This window comes from Varanus komodoensis, unplaced genomic scaffold, assembly GCF_004798865.1.
Source record: "Varanus komodoensis strain SLA01 unplaced genomic scaffold, ASM479886v1 scaffold18_1, whole genome shotgun sequence".
NCBI lineage: Eukaryota > Metazoa > Chordata > Lepidosauria > Squamata > Varanidae > Varanus > Varanus komodoensis.
Window position 1 is genome coordinate 1,842,156 of NW_025335548.1, and position 20,922 is coordinate 1,863,077.

Here is a 20,922-nt window from a genome sequence, read left to right on the forward strand (position 1 = left end):
GCTCACGAAGGAGACTGCAGTTGTATCTACAGTCGATTCTCCACATTTGCGGGGATTAAGGGCACAGGACCCCTGCGAAGTGGAAAAAACACCAATACCTCTAGCCTCCGAACCCTACCTCTTAATGCTTAATACGTGTACTGGATTGCTTCCCCCGCCCCAGCCCCTGTGTTACCTCTCACTGTTGATACGCACACCTTCCAGTTAATGGAAAAACAAGGGATGACTTGCGGATGCCATAAATGGCAGACAGCTGCAACAGCTGACTTCACTGTATGAAGCATATCTAATCATTTGACCTTTTCTTGTAAGGTCTTCACTTTTGTTTGCCTCTTGGGAGCACGTTCAGAAGCACTACGCTTCGGACCCTTGATTACAGTTGATGTTTTATTGCACTTTAAAGATGCAAGAAGTTGTGGGAAATGCAAGATACACCATACACTGCGAGATAAAACATGTGAGTGAGGCTGGCAGGTATTGAAACATAAAGCACAGCATTACAAAATTTAACTTTTTAAAATAAATGTGTGTATATAATTATGGTAGTAGATGATAAAATAGATTAATGATATGTGTATTTTATGCTTTTATGACTTACTAAACTTTTTTTTAGTTTTCTTTACATTGGGTGACTTAATATGAACTGCCCAGAGAGCTTCAGCTATGGGCAGTATATAAATTTTGTTATTATTGTTGTTGTTGTTATTATTATTGATGATGATGATGATGTCTGTGTGTGTTATCTGTGATTTTCTGCAGTAGGCTGCAAAACTAAAAAAATCCATTTAATCATTGATGGCAAACTCGTGAATAATCAAATCTGCAAAAGTTAAACCTGCGAAAGTTGAAGTTGAGGTTCAACTGTAGTTGCACTTAGAACATGTAATTGTTGGAAATACAAGTCAGTGTTAAGATTTCAAAATAGGCTGGTGCTCAAAGAGTTAACAGCATTTTAAAAATGCTGTGAGACATATGACTTTTTACTTACTGATGTTTTTACAGGAAGGGGTAAATATCTGTGTATCTACAATATCAGAATTTGGGGTTCATTCCCACTGGTGCTTCTCCAATAAAGGTACAATCTGTTTGCAGAGCTTCCTTCAAGGAGTGACTGTAGTATTTTGCTTTTTCTTAAAGCAAGCAGTTCTATTAATCTGAAATCCTAAATACAAGAAATATACCCAATGCAGACTGGCATGTATTCAGGAGATTGACAGAGAACAAGCAGCAGCTTTATATCGCAGCATTCCGTGCTCAGATTGCTAATATTCATAGACAAAACCCACCTTTCACGGCTATAAAGCTCTGTTCAATTGAGAAACAGGAAATGGTGTGCATTCCAGTTTGGAGACCGTTTGAAACAAATAAGCTGATCCAACTGCTCTCTTTAAATTTACGCAGAGGAAAAGCCCTGCACGCTCACCCAACGCATTGTAGCTTCCTACGTCTCTGTTGTAATTTGTGGGAGAAGAGGGGAAGCTTTGCTTCACCGGTTGCATTTGGATGCAGTTGTTCTACAGTTGGCTTGACAGCTATTGTCATTATCTGTTTCCCTTTGGAGATTTAAGGAATGGGGTTTGCAGCACTGATAAAGGGGTGGGGGTTTTTTGGTTTTGCCTAAATTGCAGCTTACAATCAGCCTTGCTCAACCTTGTGCCTGCCAGACATGTTTGGACTGCAACACCCAGAATGGCCCTGCTGGAGTTGAGGTCCCAATGCCTCTGAAGGCCACCAATTTGGGGAATGCTGGCTTACATGGTTGCCCAAATTCAGCCTCCAGTAGTCAATATCATTTCTTCCAATGGACAGTGGATGGTCTATGAGCTTGGAAGCAAAGAGGGCTATCAAGACATAAGGCCATGGGTTCATCATATCCGAGGAGACCCCTTATATGTTTGAGGTAGTGTAAGTTTGCAGCTGGAAAAAATAAACTTTAACTCCCCCGCCCCACAAAGTCACCTGACAAGCACTTATGTGAAATGTTGAGGTGCCATTTGGGTATGTCCAGATGCAGTTTTCGTTCCACAACAACCTGTCCACGAACATGGGATTTAATGGGGACTCCAGGTGTCTTCATGTACTCACAACCCCCTGCATTTTCCCACTGCTGCTGCTTTTTTTCTTAGCAGAGAAAATCGCCTGAAGGAGGAAACAATGGAAAAGCTGCAAAGCACCTCTTGACCGGTAGCGCAAGGAAGCCTCTGCCAGGAAGCACCCGAAAAAGGAAGGGAAGTGAGAGCAGAGGAAGTAGAGGGAATTGGCATGCTTCACCCACAAAGAACGTATAGGATCTATGAAGGCAGGGCAGGTACGAGTTAAGCGGAGATGTGATGTAATGATAAAAAGCAGTCCTGCCTGTATCAAGAAGAATGTTACAGGAGGAGGAAAGAGGGGTAGGGGACTATTTCTCATTTCTCACACTACCCTCCCAGGAAGCATTTATTGTGTTCTCACGATTGTACTTGCAGTTGTTTTCGGAGGTCTTACATGACATCTTCCTTCCACATCTGTGTGTGGTGTTTAAGAACAAGGGCAATCCACTGTCTCTTAGATGTCACACCACCCCCAGCCCCCATTCCCCGGCATTTATTTCTGGAATTGTACAGGCAGTCCCTAGGTTACAAGCAAGTTCCATTCTCGAAAAAGTGGAAATTCTTTAAGTCAAATTTGTATGTAGGCTGGATCACATATAGTCAGCCCTCCACTTTTGCAGGGTTTAGGAGTGCAGGACCTCTGTCAAAGTGGAAAAAGCACAAATATGTCTAACCCCAAACTCATGAAGGCCTCCTGTTTGCAGCGAGGAAATCCTGGCGATTTCTCTCTCCAATGGGCACGGCAAAAAGGCCTGCTTTGGAGGCCTCCCTCTCTGTATCTCTTCACTTCCACTCTCTCTATGGTGGTGGCAATTTCCTGCAACAGGCCTTTAACTCCAGTTTTTAAATTAATAGGCTTTATGGCAGTTCATCTGTAAGTGCAGGTTGTTTGTAATTTGGATGTTCGTAACTTGAGGACTGCCTGTACTATGTTGCAGGGCTACCCTGGATAGACCATATGGGAAGGTGGAGAAAGGGGGTAAAACAGGAAAACCCCATGTGTAAAGGTTGCCCTCTTTCTCCCATACAGAAGATGCCTCCAGGTTAAATGCCCCATGTAGGGAAAGCCATGCTGTAGCTATGAAACGCTCAGGTTTTGGGATGCACCTCTAATCTAGGGATATTTATTATGGTTTTATAATTGTATTATTCTAATTTTATACTATGTAAGCCGTCCTGAGCACTTGTACAGGACGGGATACAAATGTTTGAAATAAATAAACAAACAAATGACTGAGACAAGCATCATGGCAAGCCAGACTGTTTGTCCATCTAGCTGCATCTGATCTACCCTGACTCACAGACATCTTTAGGGCAGGGGAAGGATGGAGGAGAGGATTCCCCCGCTGCCAAAAATGTTCTTCTGTGCCCTGGGAAGCCTTCCCACTCCCAGCATTCCATGAGGCTCCAGCCTGACCAAGGAATGAAGGGAGACCATGCAGATGAGGAGGTGGGGCTATGCAAATAGGAGCAGGCTTGAAATCAGCAGCTGGATTTCAAAGTGGGAAGGAGCAGGCCAGCTACCACACCAGTAATGCTGCAGAGCACCCCCCACCCCCATAATGGGCAGGGATGAACGCCGCTTGCTTCAGTTAGGATGCCAGGCACTCCAGTTGGGGACTTTGGGGCAAATCCTGTCCCTTCCCCTCGTGCTACCAGCACATCAGTGATGTAAGCCCAGGAAAATCTCAATTTTTCCTTCCTTGACTGGCACTCATGTTTCTATTGCCCTCAACTGCAGACCTAATTAAGAGGTTCCCAGAGTCTGACTGATCCCCCCACCCTTATCTGTATAGTTTCAGCTGCCAAAAGGATTTTGGAAGTCCTACAAGTGTGCAGGCTCTGGTAAGGTGGTTAGGGGATTTTAAAAGCACTGCTTTTCTTTTATTTTGCAAACATATATTCTTCTGCATATTTAGGGAACCCCTAAGTATGCAGAAACCACAGTCTTATTGACATCTTAATTTTAAATGGCTATGGAGCGTGGCTGGCAAGAAAAAACAGTGACAGTCCCCATTCTCAAGGATACTCCTAGTAACTCCGAAGCACATGCTGAGGCAGCTGCAGGGGTTCTCTTCTGTAAATCCAGCTCAGAAAATTGTGCAGTAAATGCTGTCTGCGTTGTGACTTGGCCCCATAGTGAAACAACCCCATAACAGGTTCTCTGTGTGAGATACGCTGCTTTTTGGTGCACTCAGTCCACATCCTGAAGGCACCAGCTAAGCTATGCTGATGGAATGCAGCAAACCATGTATTTCCAAATTGAATGAGGGACCAGAGGTCCAGTGGCTTGCCAAGCCAGCACTAAAATAAATCTGGAGAAAACAGATGTGTGCTGAACAAAAGTGAGTTCATTTTCAACATAGACATGTCTGGATATATTTTGTGTCTATCAAATAGGATTCAGTTGGCATACACATGCAAAAGCTTTCACCGTATTTCAGTACATGCATTTTTTATTTCCTTAGCTGCAATGTGTTATCATGGTATCATTTAAAAAAGAGAAAAAAAATAACTGGCCAGAAAAAGCAGAGGTAGTAATTGCTGCTTTCGTGACATACTCTAGTGCCACACCAATCCTTAACAGTAAAAGTCAAAGTTAATGTGATTCAGAAAATGTACTAGAAAGCCATCTTCATATCATATAGTGCAAATTCTCTACCAGAAGGCAACAGATTTCATTTTTATTATGCAATTCTCATGAAATACCATTGGTTCTTTTCTTAGGTGTGCAAAGCAGGTTTAAAAATGAATGTTTAAAACAAAATTCTAAAGGAACTCAAATTACCATACAGATTTTGTACCTTTATATAAGCTTCCACCTGCAGAGCAATTCGGACTGCACTGCTCATATGAAATTCTTAAGGAAGCCAGAACAGGTTAGTGTTTTTCAATGTAATAAAGTTCATTCCCCACCCCCACCTCCTGTGAAAGGTAGCAAAGATAGGTAATTCTACAAGCCCTGATTAGTCAGATAAGCTTTGCTGTAAAAAATAATAATACTTCTGTTGAATACAAAGCAGGCTTTTCTGAACACTCAAGCATAAGAAAAGAAGAGAAAGGAGGGTAAAAGGATAAACATCACAAATGCAGGCATAACTGGTTCATATTAGCAAATGCTGAAAGCTGCAAACCCATGTTATTATTCTAAAATACTGTTTTCTTCTTCCAGCAGCCCCTTGCAGATGCCTCACTCATTTTTTAAAATGTCAGCCATGCTCTCTTTGACTAATTTCACTAAACTGCAAGCTCCAGTTACGTCAATCCTCCATGTTTGTGTTTGCCAGCTTTCACAACAGCAGCTGGAACGAGCCGCAAAACTGCGCCAAGCCTGAAGCCGCAAAACCCAGCCTCACTGCAAGTCCTCCCTTTAGACCAGGGGAGCTTCCAGGAAACAGCTCGACCTTGGCCAGTCGCATAGTTTTCATATAAAGTATGCACATTCATGATAGCCTTTTTGTTTTGTTTTCATTTTAAAAATTATGAGACTAAGGTTTAACCAGCCTTTCAGACACTTTTTATCCAAGCAGCAGGAAGCACTTGCATTTTTAATTTATGTCCTCCAGAGACATGGAGCACTTGGAAGAAGAGGAAGAGGATGTTGGTGCTGCCTGGGAAAGCAGTCTTTTTTGGTGCAGTTCCTCCCACTTATTTCTATTGGCCACCACCGAATCCAGCATTGGCTTCAATTTTCCATTCAGTTTCACTAAAACCTGGAAGAAAGCAAAAGATCATTTCACAAATCATTGATTAGACTGTTAGTTCCAGTCCAAACTAAACACTGAATATTTGGCCAGCTCATCATGAGAGGGGCTTTTTCTGGGAGAATTTATTAGGGTATGTCATATTTTGCTCATAATGTTCCCTTCCAGAATACTAGAAGAAAAGTTGCTATAAGATCATTCTGTGGGATTCCTGGAGGAAAGAGGAAACTGGTAATGGGTCCACACTGAACAGGAGATAAAATCAATGAAGAGGAGAGCATGTTTTCTTCCAAAACCAGAAGCCTCTCGTCAAAAATAAATTTTATTTTATTTTTTAAATATATCACCTCTTTCATTTAAGAAGCTCAGGGTGGTATATTTGTGCTTCCAGATCATTTTTTTAAATTTAAACTGGACAAAGGGTACTCACAGCCCAAACACTGTTGACAGCTTACTCGTCTTCAGGTCTTTTCTGAGGGGCAAATTACATGCAACGCTCAAGTCACATTTAGTTTCTCTCTGACAAAACCTCCCCACCCCTGCAACCTGGTCTACCATTATGGATTATGACCTCCATGGCAAAAGAAGAAAATGTCAGATGAAGCTACACATGCATGAATGTCATGTATGTACTCGGATGCTAAAGATGCTACAAAGTTTGATTTTGCGGTCAACAAGAAAGCTGATCTTCTGCATGTCTTCATAACTGGGGCATACCCATTGCAGGCACGTCATTAATTCCTCCTAAACCACATTCAGTAGGTGGCGATTTTGTGCCCTTTTCTTCCAACTGATGTGAGCTCATATGCTCCAACTTCAAGAAATGTAAAATGAGAGGGCTGGGGATGGAACAATGTCCCAATGACATACTTTTCCCCAGCAGCAAATGTAGCTGTGGCCCTTCCATCCTACATTCTGCGGGGAACGAAACAGCGCTGCAGAGAGTAAGTTCCAATAATGGAACCAGCGATCTAGGACAGCCTGCTATGAATGGAGTGAAATGAGTGCAGTTCTGTTTATGTGATTCATTAAGCAGAATATTTTGCTTCTTGGAATACACTGTTTTATTTCCTGTGTGTATATGCAAACATACATATGCACATTTTATAAATCTCTTCCCAACCCTTCTCCACACACACAAAATCTTGCACATTTCTATGTATATTAAAAGATCTAGCAACTTTGGAGAGTCACTAACAAGGATTAGGACAGTATCCAACTTCAAATAATTATTGCCCCAGGGTTACTAAGACAAAATGAAGGGGATATTTCCTCAGTCTTTGATTTTTAGTCGTAAGTTAAGTGTATGCAATTAATTCTATAGAATAGCAGTAATATATATAGAAAGAATAATTAGAAAACAGTCATTTGTTATGCACATTAATCAGGTGACATTTGGATTAGAGGTACTGCAAAGGCTAAATTTCATATATAGGGTATAAAACTTCTTTCTTTAGAGGTTTCTTTGATATTTAAGTCCTATTTGTGTATTTAGTACACTTTGGCTTCGGGACACAGATTCATTCTTTTAATTAAGCATACCACTATAATTCCTATGGAAATTAGCCTTTTAAAAATAATTCTGCTACTAAAGCATTCCTCTCAGACTTTCTGGATACAAAGTACACTATTTGGATTTTATATCTGCCTGGGATGTAATTAAAACCTCATTTGATTACTATATATTTTGGCTCTCTTTTAGTTATTCAGTCCCTGCAATCAATTTTCTTTTATGAAGCTTCTGGGAAATTATCTCAAAAGCAACACATTTCTCTCCTCCCAGCAGATTCCGTGAACATTTACTAAATTACTTTTTTCACACCTGTCCATTCCTGAATTGATCCACCAATTCATTTCTGAACTACTCAGATCTTTTGACTTTAGTGCAATTGAGGTTCTGCACCTTTTGCTCTTTGTTCAACACGCCCTCTTCTATTTTGCTGAATGTCAGTTGTTTAGTTATCCTTTACGCAACCCTTTTCTATCTCATGCTGTCCCTTAAGAAAATAAGTTTTTATTCAATTCTTGCTCAAGGCAATGCTACAACTTCATGGCAAAGATGAGACCTGAGCCCAGAACATGCAGTTCCAAGTCGATCTCTTGTTCCATGGAGTTATTTGTGGTTTTTTCAGTTTTTTAAAGAGGGATGGATCCTTGTTGTACATAACATTTTCTGGCTGTGTTCCCACTTTCCTTGTCACCCCCCTCAATAAGGAAGGCAGGAAAGATAGGTAAGAACAGCTGCAAGAAAACAGAATCTAGTTCAACGGTAACACGTTGTTCCTTGTCTGTTTCTCCACAATTACAGTTTGGAGGAAAATTAAGAGGAAAGGGCAAAAATGGACAGGGAAGTGTGTATTTATTTATTTGGCAAGTTTTATATACTGTCCACAGCTCATGAACTTTCTGAATGGTTTTCTACATTAAACATACTCTGCACTGTGCAAGCAGTCATTTGTATCAAAAGTAGCAGTGAGAATCATACAGTTGGAGGGGCCTTGGAGGCGATCTGGTTCCACTCCAGACCAAGCGTATCCCTAGCATAGGATCCAGGTTCTTTCTGAAAGCCTATAGAGAACAGCACCCCCATCCCCACAGTATTCTACCGCCTGCCCAGGTAATTTGTTCTATTATTAAACTGCTCCTACTGATAAGAAATGTATCTTAGTATTCAACCCAAAACCTGCTTTTCTCATCTGCCACGGGTTGACAGAAATTAGATCTCCAGGTGTTTTGGAGGTCAACTCCCAGACCCCCCCTGCCAGCATGGCCAATGGTCAGGAATGTCAGGAGCTGAAGTCCAAAACACCTGGAGATGTTGCTTCTCCCCACTGGGACCTAAGCCTATTGAAAGGCCACAGAAAACACATCTTTGACCTGTTCTATGAGACAGCCCTTGGGATACCCGGAGAATGCTGCCATGTTCCCCTCCTGTCTTCTCTTTCCCAAGCTACACATATGCTGTTCCTTCAACGTTTCCTCTTTCCTTATGAGACTTGCTTTCCACACTGTTGTTCACTGTCATCACCCCCTGAGCCCATTCCAGTTAGTCTACATGCTTCCGAAAGCACAGCACTCACAACTGGACACGGGATTCTGCACGAGTCCGCTTAGTGCAGCATAAAGTGCAAGCATTGCTTCCTGTGCCTTGGAAATGAATTGTATTGACCACCTGTGATGTAGAGCTACATAAATCAGATCTCCCATTGACCCCGAAAACCAGTTCCAAACTGGTTCACAGGGCAGTTGTATGTCACCCAGTAAATTACTAGCACTTCCTGCTGCAATGTAGATTTTTCTTCAGGGCTTTCATCCAAATATTGACCAGCTTTGACTTGCCTGCTTAATTTATGAGCTTTGACAAGATAACAGCATATAGTTGTCTTTCTGTAGGTCTAACACCTGTAAAGTGTGTATGTGCAAAAAAGACCATATAAATTCTGGTTTACTACTAAGCAGAATATCAGAAAGCTATAAGCCACACTGTTCGCACTGCTCAATAACCTGCTGGGTTCTAATTAATCACTTTTACTGTATAGGCAATTGAGAGAGGACCCAGCTTCTAGAGACATTGCAGAGGGACAAAAGGTGTAAGCATGTGAAGCTCCTGCAGAAGTTAATAGAGTCAAAGCTGCTTTGCACTTTGTGGTTTGCTGAGTAGGTTATTCCACTGGAAGCACATAAAAACACAATGCAACTCTTCTAGTTCTACCTAGGGTGGAACTATCTCACAAGAAACCTGGTCCTGCCACCAAAACCCAAAGCAGTACATTGGGGTCCCTCTTTTTCTTCCATCACATCTAGTACCACATAGCCTGATATCAGGTTAATGACAGACGAAAAGAGGACAATTTGATTCACGGCTCCCATTCTTGTCAGTAGCGTTGTGAGCCCTACAGCATATAATTCAGTATCGGGATCTCAGTTTTGGAACAAGACATTTAACTAGAGGTTTTGTGGAACTAATATTTTTAATTTGGAACTATACTAAGGATGTTTCCAGGCCTTATCTACTCAGAGGACATGTTTTATTAAGTGAATTAGAAATGTATTAAAGAAGATAAATAAAAAGATGATCTTGTGTGCAGGTACTCATCAAATGCATCCAGTCATACTCTCAATGATGGCAGTCAAAGCCAGTCCCATTTTCACTGCGCAAGTGCCCCTGACAACAAACACCCCCTTTTTCTATCCCAGTTGTTACATTTAACATTACATGTTACATTACATCCAGCACATGTGCTACTCCCCTAATTTCTGTTGTCTTGTAGTGGGCCAAAGGTACAAGCTAAAGTTACTCAAGAATGGAGCCAATTCAGAGCACTGGCCTTTTAAATTCCTTTCTTCCACTCTAAAAGTGAGAATATGAATGCTGGCAAGGAAAAAGAAAAGATGCTACCTATTCTTTACAACTAAAAGGGAGATTGGCAGCACTGCTGCTGGTTACCACTGGCAGGCTTATGCCTTGGAAACAGGCTTGTTTTGCCAAGACACGTTTGACTGAAAATATCTCAAGGCCTATTGCCTTGCACTCTTTTCAAGGAACAAAGAGGAAAGTTTTGTTTGTTGTCCATTTCTCTGAAGCAGGGCATGCTGCGAGAGTACCTTCTGTGCCAGGCACTTCCAAGCCCCCTCGCACTCCTGCGCCACGTCGGGTGCTCCAGGCTCTGTGGAGGGCAGCTTAGGCAGGGGAGTGGACAGAGCAGGTTTGGGCCAAGGAGACTCTCCGTCGAGGAGCGTGTTACATTCTTGTGCAGTGAGTGGAGAGCAGCTTGTTCCACCTCTTCCTTATGCCACCCCTTCTTCTTTCTCCCAGCATGCACTATGAAAAGGATGGGAAGCCCTCAACAGCAAGCCAAACTCTGGAAGTGCAGCACTGGGGCCTGGAGGCGCTGCTGCACTACTTTGAAGAGCGGGTGGGAAAGCCCTGGGGGTTATAAATTCTGACATGTTTGGATCTAACATGTTCCCCATTTCTAAATTACTATATTATGAAAGCTGCTTCTGAAGTATGCCTCCAACTGTGAAGAGCCATGCTTGCAAGTCCAACCAATGCCCACAGCTCCTCGAGATGGAGAGCCTGACCTTATCCCAGCAGCCTTCCCAGCAGGCTGCAGAGGAGGCAGAAAAGAGGAGGGGGTTCCACCCTTTAGCCTTCCCTCCGCTGTCCCCTTGTGGCAGTCATTCAATTCAGGCTCCCTGAACAGGGCAGCAGCCCTGTTCTTTTGTAGTAATAGCGACCCTAATAGCGACCCTAATAGCGTCTGCCTTAGATGGCTCTTTTGCCCCTCCTTCCCTCTCCCTTTCTCTTTGTGTTTCACGTCATTCTTAGATTGCATGGTGACTGGCAGATAGCAGCTCACTGCTGATCCTTGCAAGCTACCCTGGGAGCCTTTTCAGCTGAAGAATAGATTAGAACATTCTTTAAATATATAAGCACAGCTCTTCTCTGTAAAGAGCAGCAGCTGCTTCAGATATAAACACAGCAACAATCCTCATACTATTTACTTCAGAGTAGCTTTGCAACAATCAACTTCAATTTATTTCTGCAATTTGCCTTGAGGAGAGAATTTGGCATTTCTTCAGTACAACAATCAATACCTTGATATTAAATAGATTTTGAAAATCTCTTCAGTCCGTATCAGTCTCTTTTCCTTAGTTAGTTCTTAAGATTTACCCTCAGCTGGGAATTTGCCAGCCAGATGTACGTTGTGATTTTGGACCACTTAGGGGAAGTATCTATCCATCATCATTGCTAGCCCTTTTCTGATGCAATATTGTTTGTTCTTTATCTTTCTTGAAACCTGAGTGGCTGTTAAATTATCCATTAATCTTCTTTCAGATTTGCTGTAAGTTTTTTCCCCCTCTTTGTGGTTGCTGTTTAAAAGCTAAGGGTGCTTTACCAGCCATTTTATCAAGCACATTTTCCAACTTCTCAATCCATTTCCTCTGGTTCTAACCTATGTCTGCCTTTTTCTCTCAATCCATTTTGACAACTGCTCACCTAATTCTGTTATTGCATTGCTGGGAAAGCATGCTCCTGGCCAAGGAGCTCAGTTTTCCCCCTCATGGATAGTGAAGAATTACCTCTAGTCTTTCACCTATTATTTCTTTTCCTCAAGTGGACTATATATTATCCAAGCACTTCATTCCTGCTGCTGACACTATTTGATCATTGCTTCATAGCTGTATCTGGCTGTATCCCATGGCTAACCCTAATGATGTTGCAGTGCTGTAGCTCCGTGCTTGCTGGATGTAACTAATGCTTGCTAGAGCAATGGAAAAAAGCAGTGATTTGCTGCTGAATACTGGTGCGAAGCTGCCACCTTTTCCCCACTGCCTTGGCAAATGGGAGTTATGTTGTTGTGGCGACCTGGTACCTGAGGCACTTGCTCGCCACTCACTGCACCTCAGTGAAACAAAGCTGTCCCTGAGTTCCCAAGTACTCTAGGCTCCTTGGGAACAATTGGCCAAGGATCCCCTGGGGCCCTTTGGTCTTGGGCATCTTTGCACCCGTGTCCTTGGGGGAGCACAACTAGGTTTCACTCAGCATGTTCTGTGCAACCTGGGTGCTGCCGCAGCATAGCATTACCCCAAACATGGCATGCTCTTGTCTTGTCTTGTGAGCCTCCTACACAATCTGGGTTTTTGATGAACACAGGTATGAGATCTATCAACGGTTCAGGAAAAGTAAAGAATAGCAAAAAGATCGGTGAGATTCTGAGCACACCCCAGTAAGCAAATCAGTTTTCATGCACAACAATGAGCAATTCAAAGCAGCAGATCCGTGGCAGAGAACAAACGGAAGAGGAAAATGCCATCTAGCTAGCACAGCCCCGCACTAAGCTGGCTACCACTGGGGAAGTTCTCCTTGGGTCTGTATCAGGTCTTTCCCACTTTGGCTGGGGAAAAATTACACCTGGATACTTGTACCAGAGAAACCTTGGGCAATTTCTCCACATGCCCATCTCAAGCTCCCTTACTTCCTCCTGACACTGCTATTGGAAAGAAAGACCCCTCCCCACTTCCTTTCTCAGTGGAGTGTGTATCTTCCAGTTCCTTCTCCTTTGCGTGGGTGATTTTTCATAATCTCTGGTAGTGATGTGGGACGGTTGTCTGTTTTTTCCTTTGGGTTTTGTCTTGTTTGGATCAGCAGCGGCTGAACCCCAGCTCTGGAAAGGGGTCTAGGCAATTCTTATTGTTCAGGCACCCAGAACCTGTACTGCTGAACAGATTGGTTAAGTGGTGCACTAGTGCTACAGATACTCAGCCAGGCCATCTGCATTGCCATGCCACTGCGGGGTGACCTTGCTTCTTGCTTATGCAGAGACCTAAACAGCTGATCCCGAAAAAGAAGTTTCTGTCCCTCTGACAGACTAGAGGCAGTATAGCCTGGCGAAATGGGCCTCTTCAGGCTAAGCGTGTACAAGCACTGCTGGGCACTAGCGCTGAGCATGGCTGAACAGCACTCGTAGTGTCAGTGTTAATGCTGAGATAAAGTATCAAATAAACAAATGTGCCTGTTGTGTGTGTTGAAACTGACATGTTTATGAGGCATAAATTACTCTACCAAAAACAAAATATATCTTTCAATTTGATGGCTGCTTGCAAACTTTGCAGCTGCAATGGTCTGGCCCTCTGCTGCTAATCCACTTATTCTGCTAAGGCAACTCTGGAATTCTTCCATGTCTCCTCGTTTTGTGCTGCAGCATTCATTGCCTAGGGAACTTTCCCCTATTGCCCAGCACTGGGAAGACCAGGAGGTCCCCTGCCTGCATAGACAACCAGCTGAACAGTGCCAGAAGAGGAGTCCCCAGTCACCTAGTGGAACACCAGGGATGTACTTCCTGTCCCAACATAATGGGAGAATTTCATGGACTGCCAGAAGAATCAGGGAAATCTCTCTCTCTCTCTCTCTCTCTCTCTCTCTCTCTCTCTCTCTGTGTGTGTGTGTGTGTGTGTGTGTGTGAGAGAGAGAGAGAGAGAGAGAGAGAGAGAGAGAGAGAGAGAGAGAGAGAATCCAGATTCACTGCCAGCAAACCAAACTTCAAAAGGCCATTTCTCTACCGGAAGCCTTCCTTCCACCAGATGTCCTCTAGTCTACAAGTACATTTGGAAGGTCCACCCCTCTTGTGCCTTTTGTCACGTACAGATGCTCTACACAAGTGCATCAGCTGCTGCATCACAGCAGCTGTTTTCCACTACTGCATGTAACAAATGAGGTAGATAACCTCATCACACATGCTGTTTCCATGCTTAAATGTGTCACTTCTTTTTTGCCAAGGTGCACAATCACCAGCTTCTGCAACTGTTGAACAATTTAGCACAAATGATCATGAAAGTGTGTGTGGGGGGGATATTAGAAGTCACAGCCCAAGGAAAATAATTGCAGGCAGAAAGAAAAGCAATAAAAGGAAAAGCAAAAAAGTGTGTGCATGTTGTCTTTTTGCCTGTTTGCTTCACAGCAGTACAGTTACTGCCCCAAGCCTCTTGATTTCCATTGGGCACATTCTGAATACATTACAGAGTTTGCTCGAGATCACCTCACAGATTCATTTAATTATGAGATCACACATTAGCTATCTCTTAATGACGGAATGCTAGACAGGACATCGCCAGTGGCTGAAACCATTATCCCTGTGCTTCCTTTGATGTTCCAAGTATATGGTATTTGATAAAGTACCATACCAGGGATTTTTAACTTCCCTCCATGTTATTATGCATGACATACAGAGAAAACAATTTAAAAATGAAACCTGCCCCTGGAGGATTAGGATGAAGCAGGGCCAATTCCTTTAGCCTTTGTATTGCATTTAATGAAATTTCAGGAGATTCCTTCGGAGACTTGAAAGGCTCATCCCATTTGGGATTCCCAAGAGGCAGCAGAGTATTTACAGGAAGTTTGGCACTGGTCTCCCATGAAGAAAACTAACCCCAAGCAGATACCTTGCATTTAAAGCAGCTGCTGTCCGCCATTGCTAGCTGTGTATTCTGTGGCTGGGTATTCTTTCCTGTCCTCAGGATTGTAGCGCTGCTTAAATTAGTCATGCCATGAGGACAGGCCTGGAATTTCTTGGCCTCTTTTGTTTAAATGGAATCTTTCAGTTCTTGCGGAGAGGTCTGTTTACTCACAGGAAGTCTTCCATGGCTCAGGTACTTGGTTCTCCAAACCGAGGTGGAAGGAAATTTTAAAAAAGTAGCGCAGGTGCCTATTGACCACAAACACAGGGTACTTTCAGATGAGGCTTTTATCATGTCCCTGCCCTGCCAAATTCATGGAATTTTATTGTGGGGGCTCAGATGACAATGTCTTCCACTTGCTACCCTCCAGTGTTTTGCACCTTTTCTCTTACTGCTGAAAATGTCTAAGGAGAAAAGGACAGAAGAGTTGAAAATGGCTCCTGACTGATAGCACTAGGGGCCTCCATCCAGATAAACACCCCCGAAATCTCTCTTGTTCAGGCTGAACTGCCATGGAGAAGCAGTGGGTGGGGAAGGGTGCCTGACTCCCCCCCCCACCCCCACTCTCTCTCCTTGTGAGCCCCAGCACCACCCAGCTGGGACTTGACGCATGTTGCTTCATCGCAGGACAGGTTGCTGGGAGCAGTGCTGCAGGAGGCCGAACGGGGAACTACCCAGGCTACATTCTCCTCCCGGTGTTGCTCTGCTGCTGCTCAACAGTGACCAGGTAGGCTCTCAGACTCGGGCTGGTGCCTGAACACCTGCTCTGGCTCTTTTGTTAACATTCTGATCTGGCACCTGATCATGGAGAGGCACGATATCCATTTCTTCTGCACTCACAGCTTAAGCACACGCACACAAATCCTCACAGGCTTTCTCAAGTCTTACGAAGCAGAAGCTTATCCTATCCGGTGTAAACAGCAGACCCATTTAAGAAATGAAGGTGATGACAGGAAAAAATAAGTTCAGAATAAAATTAATAGAAATGAGAATGGGAGATAATAGCATAGTCCCAATTTCATTAAAAATTTTGTGGCGTATGTGTAAACACATGCATATAAAATGTTTAGTGACTCACTTTTTCCAATTCTGTAAGTAAACGTAAAATGATACTGTTGGATGTGACTTGGGGTACCTGATAAACTAGCATGTTTCTTATGGAATATGCATTCATGGGATGGTCCATCTCATCTGTTGCACAAGGCATTATTCTAGGCTGGTAGGTAGAGAGATGTTTGGAGAGGTCAAGAGGCACAGAAAATGTAAGCAGCAAGATTGGAAATAAAGTGCAAAAATGACTGTTACAATTATGTTATTTGCATTGTATTTTACTGTTTTATTTTACACCTTACTGGAAACTGCCTGGAAAGCTTTGGCTACAGAGCAGTATAGAAATGAAATAAATAATAACTGAACATAAAGTAATCACTGTGAGTGAGTAACAACAGGGACAACATCAATTTATTTCCAGCTACCTCACCTTACTATTATACAGTCCTAATTATGATTTTTAGTCAAAAGTAAAAATCATAGTTCAAAGGACTTCTAAGTAGGTGCTCATAAGTTTACAGTTTCACTCCAGTAATTCTTTTTTTTTTAACTACAAAGATCACTACATTTCAATGGCAACACAGTTTAGCAGAAATAAACTCCCAATTTGGACATAACTCCACAAAAAGGATATGAGGGGGAAAAGGCTGACCAAAATGTATTTATTAGGAGCAAACCAGGAGAAACTAATCAGTGGTGCCATATATATACACACACACACACACAGCAGCATGATGGGACCGACTTTCTTTCTTTCTTTTTTTTTTTTTTGAATACTACAGTATACGTTTTTCCTGCAAGCATAATGCAATCTCATGCCATTTCCCCTCCTTCGACCACCCCACTCTCCTGGCATCAGTACATCATGTTGACCCACATAAACCAAGTATCACATCGGGGCTCCATAACACCTTATGGGGGGAGGTTGCAACAGGTGGGTTACATAAATGAGTCTATTTATGCTCATAGATTCCTGTAGTTTTAAACGTGACCACTTCATATATAGTCAAGTGCTGCTTCCGGTCACAGGATTCCATAGGTCCAAACTAGATGTGAAAATAACTGAATGGATACCGTTGACCTGCCCATTTTTATACAATGTTAATCTGGGAAACATGAGTAGCATGGGCGCCTCAAGAGGTGGCAAGAGTTTAATGCTTCCACCTGCCACAGTTCTGGCAAGCACCCCCGCCCCCCGCCATTTGAGCTGCTATTTATATTGAATGAAGCCTCCACTGATGCGGGGGATTATGGTCTGGACTACAACAGGGAAGGGTAAAATTCTACCCCTCATCCCAGGGTGGCCACCTAGGAATTGCCCCTAAGTGTAATTGCAGCACCCAAGGGACAATGACTTGCCTAAATTTGCATATGCCAGTGCATAGCTGTAGAAGCAAATGCAGAAGCAATTACTCTACTTTAACTCCAGTGATTCTAGTGGGGAGAGCTGTGACCAGGTCCCCTGGGTGGTTCCCGGTGATGGGCAGCTTCAAAGCCACTTCAAGGTTCTCCCATCTGGCAGTCCTATATTCCTAATCAGAACAGGCCTGCGCAGCCCTTCCCAAAGAGGATGCCTTCAAAACAGAGAATAGTCCTCTGTCCAAACAAAGGACTGTGTGTCTGTAAAAGAGGACACATGGCCACCATAGGAGCCCTCATGTAGCTTGGGCTCCATTACAACTTCTATTCACTTTTTTTTAAAAAAATGCATGTTAATTACATTCACACAGTGAATGTCACAACTTGTTTGATGGTTCTGAACAACTAGGGAACCAAGACTGGCATGAAAAAGGCTTCTGCGTGCCAGCATCGGTGGCCACATTTGCTTCTTTCCTGGAACATGTGGTCCCGCTCAAATTATGCAGGTAAGACCCAACAGGTAAACATTATAGACAATAACTAAAGATCGTTGCCAGAAAGGAGAAAAGCTAAAATCCAGGGTGTCAGCAGGCACATAAGTATGCAAGCTTTTCTCTGCAACTCGGTGAGAGGGAGGAAAACAAAAGGAAGGAGCCAAATACAGCGCAGTGCTACATACTCTTCCACTATAACCATTATATTCTGTGTTTTGTGATCTTGACAATTTATTACCATTCAAAAAGGGATTTGTGTCGGGGGTGGGAGAAGCTCAAAACTGGAGATATTTGTAGAGCATGAAGCCCTAACTTGCAGTTCTTAAGCATGTATAAACAGGATTTACAGTGTCTCCACGCATCATTGATGCGGAGGCTGCCCTGGAAATTAAAACTTAGCTTTATATTCTGGGGAGCATTTCACTCAGTGTGAGTCTGTGACATCAAGTTTCTTGTTTACCCCTTAGGCTTGTATGACATTAACTTCAAGTTTTGACAATGCCTTAAAAAGAAAGGGAAAAAATGCTGAGCGGCAGGGTAATGGTTGCGCAGCATGAGCGAGGGGAAGGGAAGGCATCTGATGTGCCTCCGTTCCCCGGAGAACTCCTGCGAGTATCCAGCCCTCACACGCAGAAAATGCACTGATAATTCTTTGCCCTCCTTAGACAATGCGCTTGCCCTTCCCAATTAAAAATGCGGCACCCACACGCCAGCACTTCCAGCTTAACAGCCATAGCTTGTCTTAATGAATCCACTCTTAACCCTTTCTGATTTCTTTCTTAACTCATCCAGAATGTGACATTCATTTTATAAACTAAGAGGAAATGTTCCCTACGTGATATTTAGTGGAAAACAGTTACTTGATTGGAAGCTGTTGAACTTTGTAAGGTTTGCTGGATGATTACACTTGACCAGGGATTTCTCTGTATGGCTAGTGAGCGTGCCAGTTCTTCAGTACACTCAGCATCTGAATCCAAAAATTTATGTAGGAGAATAAAGTGCTATTATATTGGAAGCCACCATAGGAGGGACGTCATCTTGAAATGTGGCTGAAAATTCATCAAACAAATGAACAAATTACAGTACTATCCTAACTGTAATTCTAAACTGGGATTTGGAAACTCGAGGAAGCACCTTGTCCTGTGTCAGCCCTTCAAGAGCTTTTTCAGAGGTCCTGCTCTAAGTATCTGAGGGAAGATGGGCGTTCTCTTTCCATGAAGGACTCATGCAGCACCTATGTTAATACCAGTGCTTGTTTATCCTCATAGCTTGTTCTTCTGGTTCAAGCAAACAAGCATGCGGATCTGGCTGTTCATGAACAGTGATAGTATGGATAGGAATATAATAGAAATGACTGTTTCCCAATCCAGAGAATTGCATGCACCCTCATTTTATTTACATGCATTTATTACATTTATATTCTGTGTTTCTTCCTCTGTGGGACTTAAGGAGATTTACGTGTTTCTCTTCCTCTCTATTTTATCCTCATTACAACAACTCTGTGAAGTAAACTAGGCTGAGAGTGAGTGACTGTATGAAAGTCCCCCAGGGCTGAGTGGAAACTAGAATTCAGATTGCTCAAGTCCCAGTCCGACGTGCTAATCTCTGAGAGCATCACACTGGCTCTCAAGTGCACAGAGAGCCCCCTTCTGCTCTCTTCATTCCAGTGGAGGTGGCAATGTCATATTCTGAAGTGGAACGAACAGCCACTATGTAGGCAGGGACTCCATTTGCACACTGGTTTCTTGTCCCTTCAGGAAACCTTTGAAACAGATTTCTCAAGCATGATGTTTCCCGATGTGCTGGATTACAACCCCCTTACTAATGCTCAGCACTACTGTTTGGCTGGGGCTTGAGGACTAAATTCCAATATATCTGGAGGGTATCAAACTGGAAAAGTCTTCTGTAAAATCCAGACTGAAGCAATTCAATAGATGTCTTAGTTACAATAAACCCACTGAAACAATGAGGCTTATGTTCGACTACCCTTAAGAGAGAACCCTACACTGTTGCAACATTTGTCTTTACCTACATTTGCTTTCACAAATGAAAGCAAAGTTAGGCCACAGCGTTTCTTTGACAGTGGGCGGGTTTGTAAAACATGCCATGGTAGTTCCTTGTGCGGAATACTATGAACCCTGTCACGATCTTTCAGCATTTTTTAGAAACCACAATAAAAGTAAGGATCTGTTCTGTGCTAGCTATGCTTCACCATGCTTCTTCCAGTGGCCCAAACCTGACCTTGATTTCCACTGTCATGGTATGCAGCTACCACAGTGTCCCCTGGAAGGGGCAGCGGCTGTAGGAACTGTACCAGGCATCCAGCATGGGACTGAATGGAGCAGTGGCTAATGGGATACATGCCAACAGCAGGAGGAGTGAGCAAGGAGGGGGAAAACCATGCTAGTATAGAAGCCACTTGAACATCTGCCTGGACAGGAAACCATGCTGCCATGGAAACCACGGAGGGATGCTTGCTAAGAAGGGTGGACCCTGCCCATATCTTACTTGTTTGTAAAATCTTTGCAGTGATAGAATGTAGGGAGTCGTTTCTTTTTGGCACATGAATCACATGGTAAAGTCCATGCCCCAATTTATTTATAAAAGCAGATAAGAATGTTTGAACAACATCAACCATGAACACAGTCAAACACAGAAGATGATCCATAAATAAAGAGTCATCTTGACTTCTGTCTAAATAAAAAAAGTCTTTCTCTGACTGCAGGTGAGTATCAGAGAGGGGGTTAAATAGGTCTCCCCAGGAGGAACTTTGAAAGCATGGTTGCAAGCACTGGACAGGCCATGTCCCCGTCAAACATACTGGAGTCTCATTATGCATATTAATAGGTACCTGCAGTGGAACCACTAACTTCCGTGTTTGAATGGCAGTCCTTGTTTGCTTGTTGCATTGTGAACTCTGGGTTTTTAAAACCATGGGTTGTTGTTATGTGTGAACCCAAAACTGTAGGTTGTTCATACACCTCACCAGGCTACAGAGGTAGCAGACAAGATGTTAAAACTACCCTATCCACTCTACATACCAGTTCTACAGTGCCACAAAGGTGTTTCAGATACTGGAGGGAGTAGGCAAAGAAAGAGGGACTAAGAAAACAACGTTTTGTTCCATCACATGCCATACAAAGGCTGGGTTCACAAGATCACCACAGCTCACTGTGGCAACTGTGGTGCCCATGGACCCTTCCTGGATATTTAAATTGCAGCTTGTCACATCTAGATCAACCCAGGAACCATGGATTATGT

The 20,922-nt window shown here is 43.1% G+C and overlaps 1 protein-coding gene across 1 annotated transcript in view; it reads right to left on the bottom strand.

The window, feature by feature from the left end:
• Positions 1-5,597: 5,597 nt before the first annotated feature.
• Positions 5,598-20,922, bottom strand: part of PDE11A (phosphodiesterase 11A) — a 194,144-nt gene continuing 178,819 nt past the window's right edge. The window contains exon 20 of the mRNA XM_044427065.1: positions 5,598-5,806. Coding sequence (XP_044283000.1) covers positions 5,642-5,806 — 165 coding nt within the window. The 3' untranslated portion in view covers positions 5,598-5,641. The remainder of the gene's footprint in view (positions 5,807-20,922) is intronic.